This window comes from Morone saxatilis, unplaced genomic scaffold (assembly GCF_004916995.1).
Source record: "Morone saxatilis isolate NCDOM2014 unplaced genomic scaffold, NCSU_SB_2.0 Contig19, whole genome shotgun sequence".
Classification (NCBI taxonomy): Eukaryota; Metazoa; Chordata; class Actinopteri; family Moronidae; genus Morone; species Morone saxatilis.
In genome coordinates this window covers 11,300,707-11,315,919 of record NW_023339751.1, presented here as the reverse complement: position 1 = coordinate 11,315,919, position 15,213 = coordinate 11,300,707, and the positions used below count along the sequence as shown (strand labels likewise).

At 41.3% G+C, this 15,213-nt stretch overlaps 1 protein-coding gene across 2 annotated transcripts in view; it reads right to left on the bottom strand.

Moving 5' to 3' along the window:
- The window catches only part of LOC118329180 (serine/threonine-protein kinase MARK1-like), a 28,175-nt gene extending 12,968 nt beyond the window's left edge, over positions 1–15,207 (bottom strand). For both annotated transcript variants that reach the window (XM_035663184.1, XM_035663185.1), the window contains exons 1-3: positions 14,896–15,207; positions 11,896–12,096; positions 6,061–6,114 (exon numbers count right to left, since the gene is read on the bottom strand). In XM_035663184.1, coding sequence (XP_035519077.1) covers positions 6,061–6,114; positions 11,896–12,096; positions 14,896–14,946 — 306 coding nt within the window. In that variant the 5' untranslated portion in view covers positions 14,947–15,207. The remainder of the gene's footprint in view (positions 1–6,060; positions 6,115–11,895; positions 12,097–14,895) is intronic.
- Positions 15,208–15,213: the final 6 nt, after the last annotated feature.

Genomic DNA, 15,213 nt, shown 5'->3' with positions numbered 1-15,213 from the left:
AGGTAAAAACAAAGAGATCATTAATTTTATTATTATATTTGAAATATATATACCCTGAGTCCAAGGGTAAAATTGTCTATGTACAAACTGAATTAAAAGAGTTAAAAAATAATATTTCATAGTCTAAAGAAATAGTCAGTCAGTTCTGCACAACTCAACACTATGCAGTTAATTTTAATAGTTTAACTGTAACTGCATATCTAATGTATGCTGTACATGCATTAATCATGTAGAGTATATTAACAGGCACTATCATTGTATATTTGTTGTTTTACAGTACACTATAGTCTTCAAATATTCCATTTCTAGTTCAGATTTTTGTTTGTTAGTTCGTTTTTTCTTATCTACCTCTTTGAATGTTGTTTGTTTTTTGTGTGATTTGTTTGTGATATTTGTCTGATGTAACACTGCAGTTTCCCTTTGGAACTTTTAACTAGACCTTTTAAAGGAATGTGCGTGCAGTTTTCATAGTTTGGCACCCTGTTTTTGTGCACAAAAATCTTCAATTCCCGAGTTGCTCAGAATAGTGAGCTCCTCCTGTGTGGCAAGCCCTACTCCATATTCATTAGCTGCTATGTTGGCCTGAGAGGTTCCCCCATGGTAACAACGTCAATTAGAGTGGAAACACACTGACACAATAACCAGAAGATGTCCTGCAGTACACACAAGAATAAACACACAAGTCACAGCCTCAGTAAAACATTCATCCACGCACGTGCTTTAACATGTGACACATCCGTCAAGACAGAACTTCTTCATAATTCTGAATGAGTGATGGTCTGAAGAGTCCGTGTTTTATCTCGACCTCTTATCTCTTCCTCTCTCTGCCTCTTTCTCTCTCGCTCTCTCTCTCTTGTTTACGTCATTGCCCTAAAGCTCCTCACATGGGAAGCACGCATGCAGCCACTTGGAAACATAAAAATTAGAACAAATCTGAGAAGGGCGGTGGAAAATGATGACAACAAACACAGTGTCTGTCAATACAAGCTCAATAGGGATAGAGTCACCACGGAGGCTGACAGAAGATAATTAGTTTGGGACCTTTGATCCAGTCTAGTATTAATATCAATAATATCTACCGGCACAAAGGGGAGTCACAGCATGGCATAAAGCCCTTTTTAAGGTGGTTCTGGACATGGTGAGTGATTACTGAATATTTGGGCCAAGATCCTGTGAAGCAAAATGACCTTCTTTCAAACTAAAATTAATCAAAATGGTCGATTCAGATGATGAATTGAGACAGTGATTGAAGAAAATGATTACAAGAATAGCTGCAAAAAGAAAATGTGTATCACAAACATCAAAACACACCGCTTCCAATGCGCCTGAATCTCAGTAGTCTGTGCCAGTGACCTACTTCCAGCCACCCAGGGGCGCCCAGGCTCCCAAACTAGCCTTAATTACAGCAGAGTCCCCATGCAGAAGGAGCAGAGCAGCAGATATCAGACTGGGAACACTTACAGGAACTGGCTGGACTATTTCAGTCACAGCAGCACAGCTGCTCATTCAACATGGAGATTATTGATAGGATGAGTAGCCTGGAAGCCTGGAAGCCCTCATCCCTCTAATGATTGTGTGCGTGCAGGTTTTTATGTGCACAAACAGTACTTCAAACCCGTATATCAGTAAATAACCACTGCTTGCTGCCTGTCAAAGAAAGACAGAGAGACAGAAAGACAAACATACAGGCAGACAGAGGGATCGAAAGTGTCACTGACATTCAGACAAACTGTCCTGTCCTCAACTCCTGAGTTGCTGAAAATAACCCCAACAAGAAAAGACACATCTCTCTGTCTCCATCGCTCTCCTATTCAGTATCCACAACACAAAGGCACAACTTAGCAGCAGACTTTACTTTTTAACTCTCAATAAAACCCACGACAGCACTGAAAACATATATCCATGTATATGTAAGAGATGCATGTAAATACATGCATCTCTCAACAGCAGTTTGTTTTATGATTCATTTCAGGCAACGGTGCTGCCTGTCCAATCACATTCCACTCATTTGAACAACACCAAAGCTCTAGCCCATGGGCTCGGCAGCATTTCATTGGCTAATGCAAAGTGGCAGGCGCAAGACAGACATAAACAACAGCCATTAAGAGAGCTTGACCCCACGGAGGGCTTTTTGCAATTGGCAGAAATACATTAACAGAGTCAGAATATGTTGTTCATAATGCTTTCTGACTGCCTTAAAACAGCCAGATAGTAAGACTGAAGGTTAGCACAGTGGCTCTAAGCCACAAAAGATATTTAAATTTTTAGAGAAGCTGCCACAATTTCTGTCGCTTCATTTACTGTCTTCACTCTCTGCAGCCCGTTTTGCATAAACCAAACCTTCTGTTTCCAAATCTGAATGTGTCTTCTACTGATCATATAGCCTTTAATATTTTGTTGATGCTGTTATTGTTGAAGCAATGAAAAGAAACAACTCTTATTTACAGATTAGAAAGAGACCCAGAGTGATGGGATGGTGGGATGAGAGCAGTGTTTGCTCAGTGAAAGAGGGGATTAACGGAGAGGCCTATTTTAGGTCTAAAATGCCTAAAAACCATGACAACGTCAACATCACTGACCACAGATGACATGTGATGCATTTCCTGTGGCGGATCCAAGGAGGTGCTTTGGAAGCTCAGCTGACCTCATTTCCTGTTACACTGAAACCACCACAAAGTCACACCAGGGCAAAGAGCGCCAATGGGCCATAAAAGAACAGATCAGACCTTCATTCTAACCTCATGACTCATTCAGGCTTCTGCTAACCTGTTTTTAAAATCAAATAATCGGAGGGAAAAGCCAGATTGACAAAGATAAGCTCAAGAAAATAAGAGATAAAAACAGAAATATTAAGATCAACTCTGCGATGTGCTCTCTACTTGGAGATAAGTTAGAGGATACCTATGTTGGAATGTGTATGTGAGTGTTTACGGTACAGGAATGTATGCGTGTGTGTGAAATGTTGCAAAAACTGTGACTAAAAACCCTATAAGAAAACTGAAGTGCTGCCAGCTAGAGCCTTCTGTATAAAGCAAAGGATCTCCTGCGTATGTCTGTATATGTCATGCAGGCTTCTGTTTGTGTGTGTGTGCACGTGGCTGTATAGGATCTGCCAGAACGCTGGCTGTGCCTACAGTGCCAGATGGTGTGCCCGCAGCCTGGCTCCTCTCTGGACCATAAAAAGAGAGATCAGTGGCATTTTTGACTGGCTAACATGAAAGAGTGGTTGTTAACAGCGAGCGGAGGAGTGATGTTACCAGATCAGACCTCTCCAACCTCACTCACCCACACTGTCAAACAAACCGGATCACAAATAAAAAACAGCACTGTAACACAAACAGTATACAGTGAACTATAAGCATGGCAGAGCAAGAGAGAGGAAACACCAGATTTTCAGATGAACCAGAGAGTTCTTCAGCCTCGGCTCTTCATGCATGTAAAAAGCCTGAGTCACTGAATCAATAATTATGCCGGTCTGTTGTTTATATCCGCCCCTAGAAATAGCCTGCTCAGCTTTACAGAACAACATTTTCAACCAGGAAAGTGCACACTGTGGTATGATCAATTTATCGTCCAAGAGGCTGTGTTGCAGAACTACTGTGACTATTTTATGGATGCGGTAGAGGGGGGGGAATGAATTTTTGATGCCTTCCTAAATTTTATATCCAGTCATTGTGAAATTTCCTTGCTGCTTTCCCAGGGTAAGGGTCACAACAGAAACAGAGAAAGCGGAGCAGCTCAGATACCCTCAGGAAACGTAGTGAAATTCAGTCTAGACTTCTAAACACAAAGAATGCCTCCAACTGAACAAGCAGCCAAAGCAAAAATAATGAAATTACTGATGTCAGCGAGAGATGCTGACCAAAGTTGTAGACAATAACAAGAGAGCTTTTGCAATTTAAAGGGAAGATTTATTTTCTTTAAGATTTTAAATACTGAAATGAAGATTGCTGGAGGGTGAAATGATTCATGGTACTTATGCAGATCCCCAAAGTCTGTTTGTAAATTAAAGTGACGCTCAATTCTTGTCCTCTGGACCCATAGCTTGTTTTTTTGTTTATTCTAGCCATCCAATCTGAAAATCATTACCATTAACTGCAATGAACTGGCTAACCAGCAGCACTAAAACCCCAAACACCAGGAATGTAAACCACGGACAACGTTGATATTTTGCTTTGTTTTTCCCAGATATTATTTAGCCATTCCAAGAGTAATCGAGACAAGTAACTGTATTAAGGTGGATGTTCCCTTTAATGCATCCGTAGTAAAGCTTTCACAAGGATAACATAGGACGCTCTGAGTCAATGAGACAATCGATTCATTCCAGGAGATGACTGCTGCATTACAAGACAAGCTTCTGCATTGCAGATGGCAATTTTGTATAGCATTACAGCAAGAGGACATTAAAATATATAGCTACATATGAGCACCATGGATACATACACATCTTCACACTCAGATACTGACACAAAACAAACCAAAGATTTAACATATGAATGCACATGTACACTGACATCAACGTGCACACATGCTATTGCATCAATAATATCGTGTCCCTCATAAGAAGCTATAACATTTCTCCATATTGACCCTCTCAGGTCTACTGCAACTGACATCTGAAAGGCCCACTGAATAATTGATCAGAGAAATCCTGATTGGTCGGCAGTCTCACATGATACGTCTGCCCTGCCCATCACCAGGCAGCAGACAACCTGACCCATCGGGTATATAACCACCCATGACCTACACAAGACCCTAATCTGTGAAGTCAGACTCAAGTTATATTCAGAATCTTAATGCCACACACTCAAACACAGACACAGACACAGAGACAGACACAATGCCTCTAAATGTCCATTACCACACTGTGAGAGAGTGTGTGTCTATGTGTCTGCAGATTAGAAACCGCACAATAGGCTGTTTAACAAAAGAGCTTGCACAATGAAATTTATCTCAGTCAGATTAGATGAGTATGGAACTTAGAGCTTGAAATCCTCACAGCGTCTTCGCACTGATTGGCTGAAGAATTGCAGTCGGATCCCATTAAGATCCAAGTCAATTACAGATGTGTTTTGTTCGTGGAGAACAATGGCAGAATAATGCTAGAAATGCCCCAATACTTGTTTCACAAATTTACCAGTAGGATTTAAGCCAAGATGCAAATGTGCCATTCGTCCCTTTACAATTATACCCTGTTTGATTATCACAGCCTTCTTTTCCTGCAGTAACACTCACTGAGTTCACTCCCCTCAGACCAGTGTGGGATGGCAGACATTTTGCAAAGATAATTGTTGTTATTATTTTGTCATTAAGACTGCTTGCTGCAGCAATATTTTCTCACCCCTGCAACTAGCAGAGAGATAGAGGCCACGAGGTCAATCAAAGACATCAGCTGCCGTTTATGTTGGTGTGGTGGTTATAATGGTCCATTATTATAATGAGTCACCATGACAGTTGCTTGGTAATTTGTTTATCCTTTACAAAACACTCAAATTAAAAGAGCAGTGATGGTGAGCCATGCTGTGATAATGTCATGACCATGAAAAGAACTCCTGTCAGTCAGCTGCACACCTGAATTGTTTTTAGACTCACAGTGGGTGATGCTTGCTCATGCTATAGCTGCATCTGCCATGAGGGTTGTGTGTGTGTGTGTGTGTGTGTGTGTGGTGTGTGTGTGTTGTGTGTGTGTGTATTTAATCAGCAGAAAGAGCTGGATTTGGACTCAGTAATCAGGAAACAGTCCCAAACCCTTTGTTGTAATTGGTTATGACTGCTAGACAAGGGTAAGTGACAAATAGGCAGGCACAGGTATTTTTAGCTGCTCCTAACCACAAACCAACAGAGAGTCAAGAGTGGGATGGGGAGGGGGGGAGCTGGAGATTAAACAAGCCTTGTGGTCTCTCCTGACTACTTCTGATTACATTATGTAAAACAGCACATCCTGAGTTCAAAGAGCAAAGAAACAGAGCAGGAAAGGACTCAGGAATGACTAATGGAAAAGCCACAAGCACTGTAACCAAGACATTAATGTTACCATGTGGCCATAAAACAGCGACTCACCTTCTGTAGACTGGTGGGATTCAGCTGGGTTTTGTCTATAATCTTCACCGCCACCTACAGAGAGAAAAGACAGGAAAGACAAAGGCAGGAAAAGAAAGGAAGGGGGAGAGAGAGTGGGATATAGAGATAAAAGATAAGCGAGATGTCAAAACGACTTCTAGTTTTGTATTTGTGTTTGGGTTGTACAGTGAGAATTGCGTTGAATTTGAACTATACTCATTAATTCCCTATTCTGCCATGAGGCAGCTTTGTCAAAACATGTCACGGCTGAATTGGTGCATTCAATCTGAACACACCTTAAAGCTCTTCTATTCAGTCATTTGCAAAGAGATGGAGCTTTAGTGGGCAGAGATTAAAAGACAGAAATATGTATTTATACACAACGATGAAAGACCCATTACACACACACAGATGCTAACAGTAGGCCTATATGTAAATGCATCCACAGTCTCATGGCAAACAGACAGAAAGGCTTAAGTAAACTATCCTTGTGTTAGTATAAATGACTCTGCAAGTCGGTGATCTACTGTTGGCTCGGCAAGTATTGCTGGGCAGCAGCCTAAACCATCCATCTCAATAATAACCCCAAAGTGCACACTGAAACAGACCTGCTTCCCTCACTTTCTGAGAGCTCAGCAGCTTTCACACAGCCACTAGCTGAGCCATACTGCAGACTCACCAGTAAGCCCATACATTGTGCTGTGATTGACGGAGCAGTTTTACAATATAAAAATAATTACATTGAAATAATACATATGGTCTTTTGTTGTTGCACAAAATGATGCAACAATAATTACACAGTTTTATGACACAGACTTAAGAATGGCTGAATAAATATGAACGTCATCAGTGCTGGCAGACTTGTTTGTGGTCTAACTAAAGGGAAATTACCACAAAACATTAGCCCTGAGGAAGGCCCAGGTTGATTAGTTCAAACTAATTTGGAGTTGCATGGCTAATAGGCCTAAAGGGGAGTTTAGACTCTTCAGCTGTGTCCTCACAGATCATTTGACAGTGTTAAACACTTTACATGTTGGTGTTTATTCTCTGTTGTAGTGTTTGTTCAAGTGACTAGATGAGAGGAGGAAAAAAAATCTGATTCAGGCTGTTTTCCAGCCAATGCAGTAGTCTAGATAATGAGTCTTAACACAAGTATTGTAATATATACTCTAAAACACCAGTATGCACTAAACATTTGTGATTTTTAGGTGTGGTGTTGATGGGATGTTGTTCCATAATATAATTTCCATAATGCTCACAATAACAAAGCTGATGCTAACCAGGTATAATGTTACCCATCTTAGTTTAGTATGTTAGCATGCTTGCAAACTAGCAACAAACACAAACTACATCTGAGGCTCATGGGAATGTAATTCATCATCTATGTTTACCTGCTGGTAGTCTATGTAGTGGCCAGCAGGGGACAGCTCCATCGGCTGCAAAAAAAAGTCTGACAGTATTGAGTCCTATGGAAAAATTTGCCTGCTTCTTACTTGATTTATTAGCTTATCCAGCTGTGAACCTTTGTTGTATGTCATCCCCCAATTCAGCCTCTCAACTTTGTACATGCATTGTATAAAAAAAGTATAAAGTTGGTACTAATCTCTATTATACACTATGTTGGCAATTAACATACAGCACAAAGAACTACTGCACTGAACATGTTATACATATGAAAAATCAAGCTTACTTAAAACTTAACTGTACAAATACAATCATTAGCAGTATCTCTAAAATGTGTTTATTTATCAATTATGGAAGTATCAAGACCATACTCCTGGCCAGAGTAAACTTATAATTTATAACAACCCTGATGTCTGTCCTCTCTGTAGAAGGGAAAAAGGGGGGAAATTACCATTGGCGTTTAATAATACCATCAAAGCTTTAATTACAATTTATTATAACATTATTACTGTGACTCTGGCCTCATGGGAGCTTAATAAACATGCTTCAGTGGATGCAGACTGTGGCTCTAATCCCAAGCAGCCTGTTAAAGGGGGAACCAGAAAGGAAATGCTGAGTCACGATGGAGAGAATGCAGGTTATTCATCCCGAGCAGGGTTTCCCTAAGATCTACAGCACAAGTTGCTTGGACAAACCCGGAAGCTAAACTCCATAATGACAGCAACCTGGTGGCAGTGAAAGGAACTGGGAGTCTAGCATGGTGGAGGGAAAGACTGCAGAGAGGAGTGTGTGGACACACAGTACGCAGGTGGTGTCTATTTGCAGCCTGACTTAGGTGGGCAGGTGCACAGACAGACCTCACTCCCCTCCTCTCTGCTTCCTCCTGTCACGGACAAAACTCGGGTGGAGGCATGCGCGTGTGTGTGTACAGTATGTATGCCTGCAGGTGTTGGGAGCTGTCCTTGTGTGTCACTCTTTTGTTCCAACTTCCACTGTTCCCTTTGCATGAGTCAGAGATATTCATTGCATTTCCTTTACATTACACTGTATCAATATTTCCTTTTTTTGTTCTCAGATATAGAGATTATATGAATGTGTGCATCATATGAAATACCAGTGTTTGTGTGTGCATGTATGTGTATGTTCTCTCTCTAATGGATCTGAGGGTGAATAATTCAGTCCCACGGTGACAGAAGGGCAACGTGCATCACTGTTAATTATTCAGGGCATTCGTAACACACGGCCCATATGCTCTTCACCGTATGCAGGTCTTGTGATCGCACGCGCATGCAGAAACACGTACATGTGAAAATTCAGATAGAGGACATGGAGGGGAAACTTAGTCACAGCAGCACTTGTGTGCTGGAGAGCTTTTTGCATGTTCCTCAACACTTTTATTTCCCTCTGAGCTGTTTTTTTTCACAACCACAGGGTCATGATCTCTGCACGCTAAAGGGAACTACTTTATCAGAGTATAAAGTCATATCTCATGATACACAGAAAAGAAAGACATTACTGTTGCTAGGTTTGTAGCAGGGTTGGATGATATGTTTGAAATCACAATATTTATAAGAATATACATCAAATGTACAGGAATGTACACAATAAACACACATAAACTACTTCTGTATATAGTAACTCATAATTAGCCATTCAACATTCATTCCAGCATTCTTCACACTGCCAAGGACTCTTGCAACACTTGTAGTACAGTTTATATAGAATCAAAGCAATAACAATTTCACTTTGTTATTTTACTATTATTTCTATTTCTGTCTACTCTGTTTGTATGTTTATTTTATCTGGAATAGTGATCCTTCCTTTCTGAGGTTGCTCCCTATTCTACCCAGTTAAATGTTTTTTTGTGGAGTTTTTTCTCTTTTTGAGATTGAAGGTCTAAAGATAGAAAGTGTTGTAATTCTGTACAGAACTCCTCAAAAGCAAATTATAAATAAAACTGTCTTGACTAGACATCATTTTTTAAATACTATCTATCAGTTTTCATACCTATTTGCCACATAACAGCTGTATGTTCATGTTTGTTTCTCTTTATTTAGCTTTGTTGGCTGTGCTCAGCTGTATGTCTATATTTAGTTTTTTCAGTATGTTTGCTCTACTGTGTGTGATGTGCTACCTAAAACCGGAGTGAAATTCATTAGAGCTGAAACCAGTAGTCGATTCATTGATTAGTTGATTGACAAAAAGATTAATGGGCAGTTATTCTGATAAGCAATTAATCTTTTAAGTAATTCGTCAGTTTACCAAACATTGCCTTGTTCCAGATCCTCAATTGTTACAATTTGTTGTTTGTGATAATAAACTTAAAATCTTTATGTTTTTACATGTTGGTTGGACAAAACAAGAAATTTGACAGGATTATCCTTGAGTATAAGGGAATTTTAATGGGTATTTTTCACTATTAATTGACAAAGCAATCAACGGATTCATTGATAAAGAAGATAATCATTAGTTGCAGTTCTGATAAACATATATATTACATATTATCATATTGTAACATTTTTCCTTAAATACTGCTTTATTTCATAATATGACAAATGTATGCAAAATGAAATGTAAAATAATTAAACTGATTGTCAAAGCAATTAACTATTTTTATTAATTCTGTAAAATAATAACATGATGTCCATATAACTCAGTATTTTTGATAATCAATCGTTATATATTGTAATATATATTTTCATATTTTCTTTACTCCTCAATGACAGTAAACTGAATATCTTGGATTGTGATCACCTTGGGCTTTAACAAAATAGTGAACAACATTTTCTGGACCAAACAACTAATTGATTAATCAAGAATGACAATAATTACAATACACTTTCACAGAAAACAGAATTAAATTGGTCAATAATAATGTATCGTTGTCCCACTCTAGTGGGTAGGACATCAGGGCATATGGTAGAGGCAAATGTTTCCATCAGTGCAGCTGAGCATGTGTGAGCATGTGTGTGCCCACATCCTGTAGTCACCCTCCTCAGCAGATAGAGGACACTCTGTCACCTAGAAGTGACTGCTGCTCTGTCTCCACAAAGCTCTTTTTGATGTTTTTCTACAGTTAAACCTTTTTTTTTTTATTTCAGCAGCAAGAAAAATCCTTGCTAGTGAGAGACTTGCTGGGCTCAAGCTTAGATATAGTCGCTTTCAGTGGGTCATGTTTTTTCCACCTGTTCTCTCTCTCACTGTGATCCATGTCTTTGCATTCTGATGAGCCAGCAAAGGCACTCAGACACACAAAGCAGCGCCTGACCTTCTCAGCAAACAGTGGGTTGCATACCCAATATGCCTGTTTAACATTAGCATTAAAGTGCACAGAATGGATTAAACTGTTGCTGGTTTGACCTGAGAGAATATGTATGCCCTCAACAGTCTTATATGACCATGAACATAATGAAAGTCAGAGGATTAAAGGATGCCAGTGGTTGAGAAACAGACATAAGAGGATATGTGAGGTGAATCAGTGAGTGTTGTGGGTTCTGCTGAGTGAAAGACAGTGAACAGATCGCAGGTCATTGTTTTCTCCTCAGGGAAACAGGAGCTTTAATTACTGACACACCAAAGCAGGACGTCTATCACTCTGACAGGTCGGCAGGGTATGACTGTGTGTGTGTGTGTGTGTGTAGAGAAGGAGGAGAGAGAGAGGGGAGGAGATTTTTTGACATTTTGAGAAAAAACCCTTTTTTCGATTGACTCTTTCGAGAGAGAGAGAGAGAGCAGCTAAAAGAAGGAGAGAGAGCTTGACCTGAACTGACTGGGAAAACTAACATGGTCACGTACAGTACTGAACAGGCCAAAAAACTGGGTTTAACTTGGAGCAAATTAACATCTAATATACAAAATACCTGTTCAAGTAAAATTCTTCTGTGAAAGAGCTGATGGAGAAAATAAATATGTTACAATCTTTAGACTTTCCCAATGAGAAATGGCTTAAATGAGAAATGAGAGTTGAGCTGAGCAAATGAGTGAAAAATACACTCATCTAAAATATTTTTCTTTTAAGTGAGCATTACTGCCAGAGCTGAAAACATTAGTCAGTTAATAAATAAGTCAATTTATACAATTAGAAGTAGAACCTCACTGATTCAAGCTTCTTAAAATATGAATGTTTGCATGGTTTCCTTAGTCTTTCTTGATAGTATGTTCAATATGTTTAGGTTTTAGGCTGTTGGTTGGATAAAACAAGTGATTATAATAGAGTACATACACTTGGGCTTTATTTGCTGACAATTTATAGATCAAACAGTGAACTAAGAAAATAATTAACCAATAATTAATGTAATAGTAAGCTGCAGCCCTAATTGTGAGCATGTAGTAATAAAAAAGTGAGGCTGACTTAGGTTTCTGGATGAAGAATGTATTGTATTTGGACAAAACAGTAATAAAATGATACATATAAATAAAAACTTGTCTCACCTCTCGTCCAGTCAGGACATGTCGTGCCAGTTTCACTTTGGCAAAATTCCCCTTCCCAATGGTCTTGAGGAGGCGGTAATTGCCAATATGGGGGTGCTCCTCTGTGGAGGTGAAAGAATTGCGGCATCGCGGCAGGCTGTGGCGACTCGCAGACTTTGTCGGGGGGACTGGGGGTTCAACAAAGCCATCCACCGACGAGTGCTGCAGGACAAAGCCACAAAGGTATATATCAGTAACCTCATTATTCCCTGACAGAAACTTTGATTTATTTAGACACCAGTACTCAACTGCTCTGGCTTTTTCGCACTTTGTGACTCCAAAAGGACCCTTCCTCTTGCTACAGTGGCTGCACACGTACAAACAATGCAGCAGAGTGCTGCAGTGGAGGTTCGTGTGTGTGCCAAAGCTGGGATATTCGCTGTGCAAACAGAGATGAACCCATTAACCTAGTCTCAGATCCAAGAAGGCAAGAAGGGGAACCGGTGTTCTTCGTGTGTATATGTGTGTGAGCATATACTGTAAAACTACACAGAAACACACAGTAGCACCCAATGAGGAAGGAGTGGGAGATAATCAGGTTCCCTCTTCTCCCTCTGTGACACTTTAACCTCTTTAACCTAAAGATCTCATAAGCCACAAAACAGGATTCAACAAAAAAAAAGGGAACTCTTTTGACTTTGTGCTTGTGAGAATACCTATAAAATGTCAGTGCAGAGTCAGGAGTTATAACAATGTTACTGGCTCCCTGGCCGAACCTGATAACAACAAGTGTCCCTGTGATATGGCATGTGAAGGTGAATTAGGAACAGCTTGCTATAAGTACAACGCTGGCACAGACTACGGGCAGTCTCTGCTGGTCTGTTTCCTCTCCTCCACAACAGCTGCTGATGTCAGTCCAGGTCAGAGATCCCATGATCCTCTGCTCCTGAGCACCACGCCCAGCCAGAGAATAAAGCCTTGGTCTGGTTACCCAGGCTCCCCTGCTCCTGTTTCACTGGGGGAAACGCTACACCCTGCAGGGTGCGCATCACCTCAACTATGCTTCATCCTGACAGAGGGAGAGCCACACTGCAGGATTCAAACACTCCCCAGTGTCACAGTGTGTGTGTGTCGTGTGGAGAGAGAGAGAGAAAGAGAGGGAGAGAGAGAGAAAGGAAGGCAAGGAGAGATTTTGATTTGATGCCAGTCAAAGTCAGCATCCTTGTTTCTAATGCACCAAAACCCTCTTTTAAATCTCCATGACAGAGCAATCTGTGTAGCTCGGGCTCTCTTTCTTATATTTGCAGCTGGTAAATATAAAGTGACCTTTCCATCAACTTTAGATCTGATCTGTCATACGGTCAGCCCAACCTTCAGCCACACATGCACGTGCACACAAACACACACTCGGCCCAGCTGCAGAATTATGTACATTAACCGAGGGGCATCTGGACAGGCAGGTGAATTGAAGCACTAGTGCTTGATTAACACACAAAGTTTGTTTCAATTGCCCATCCATTAACTCCCAACCACTGACGTTGTGTCTTCAGGGAGGCCAGACATAAAAAAAAAACCCACACACCTGCGCATACACAAATACACACATAGAAATAAGAAAGCCAGGAGAGAGCTTCTTCTATTTTGCTGCACTAAAAGCCACTCGTCTCTCTGAGTAATAAGCTGTTATGCAATGCAGTTCAGCTGCTAGTGGGCCCTGGGGCTGCCTGATGGAGTCCAACAGAGGCAAGCGAGGCTGGCTGGCTACAACCAGTGCTGCTGAGGCAGTGCTTTAATAGCCGCCTAGCAGTCTATGAGACCTAAAACAGCATTCGATTGTTACACAGTTACATTAGCACTGCTCTAAGTTGATGCATCACTGATCACTGACAGAGAACAACGGTGGAGCTGATATCATCATGTGGAGTTAACGTTAGGTTTGTTGAGTTACAGAACTTTGGGAAAATACATTTTCCAGATTTTCCTGAAGAATGCAGATACATGTGCTCTGAAATGGGGAGCCAATGTGAAAGCCATATTCCTAGATCTGGGAATTTAAAAGAGTGCTTCCAGCTATTTCCACTTGTAACACAGTAAAAAAACACACACACAAGGAGGCTTTAGTCTGTGCCTCGTCTTGTTTCCAGGAAAAATCAGGCGAACCTAGATATGCCAGAGCCTGTCAGCATACATACAGCAGTCCTCATTTGAACTGATCCTATTCTCATTATCATGCTGTGCTCCGTGTGCGCGTCAGTGTATGCGCGTTCATAAACATTCCTTCACACACACACACACACACACACACAATGAATGACATATTCTCCAGCGGGGTTTTAAAAGACGTTTTCTTTAGCCTGTTAATAAATACATATCTGTCTGCGGCTTCACCTCATCAGTGTCGTGGCAGCAGAATGGTGAATAATAACACCCTCCTCCTCCTCCTCCTCAGCACTGAGCGTGCAGTTACAACAGGGCCCAATAGGTGATGGATGTCACATTGCGATGCTACCAAGCGTTGCCATTGAAAAGTAGGGCAACATCCTCCCCCACCCTCCCTAAATATTGACGTTGTGGACTAGAAAATACCCCTCCCCGAGTTGCACGAGAGGAGCAACACCGTTTTCCTCGCAGGCCAACGTTTTAATTCTTCAACATTAACATTCAAGCTTCGCATGTATGATTAAAGCCAGCATACTGACGCAGTGCGTTGTTGAGGGCTAGCCTTGTACAGAAAACTAGGGCAGACATAACCAAAAAAAAAAAAAACTGCACCTTTATTCTAGGTTATTCTAGGCTCCCTTGCTTTTATTCCCGTCAGAGGAAAGAGAGAAGAGGGGGGAAGAAAAGCCGGAGTGCTCATTGGTCGAGTCGCTCTGCAACACTCAAAAAGCGGTGCCATAAACCTGCCCCGACCAGTGCGCAAAATAACCAGATAACCCCGGTCTTTTTTCCTCTTTTTTTGTTGTATTCCATCCCCCACGTCCGGTCTCACACCGGCGTCCCTCGGTAACAAGCACTTACATTCTCGGTGTCACGCTCGTTCACCGTGGGCAATGGCGTTCTGGTCGACATCTTGTGTGCTTCGCAGGCCGCTCAGCGATGCAGCGGGCTGGGCAGAGCAGAGCAGACACGGCGCGGTCCGTCGGGGGGAGAGAGCGGTGCCTCTGTCCCCTCTCTACATCCCCTGTAAACACCGCAAACAGCGGCCCCTTTTTACCGCAGCATAGCGCGCACAGGGCCCAGCCGACGCGCCAGATTTTCTTATTGGCTTTGTGCACTTCCCTTCAGGTAGGCTAGTGGCAGACAGAAAAGGAGGAAAGAGAGAGTGAGAGAGACAGA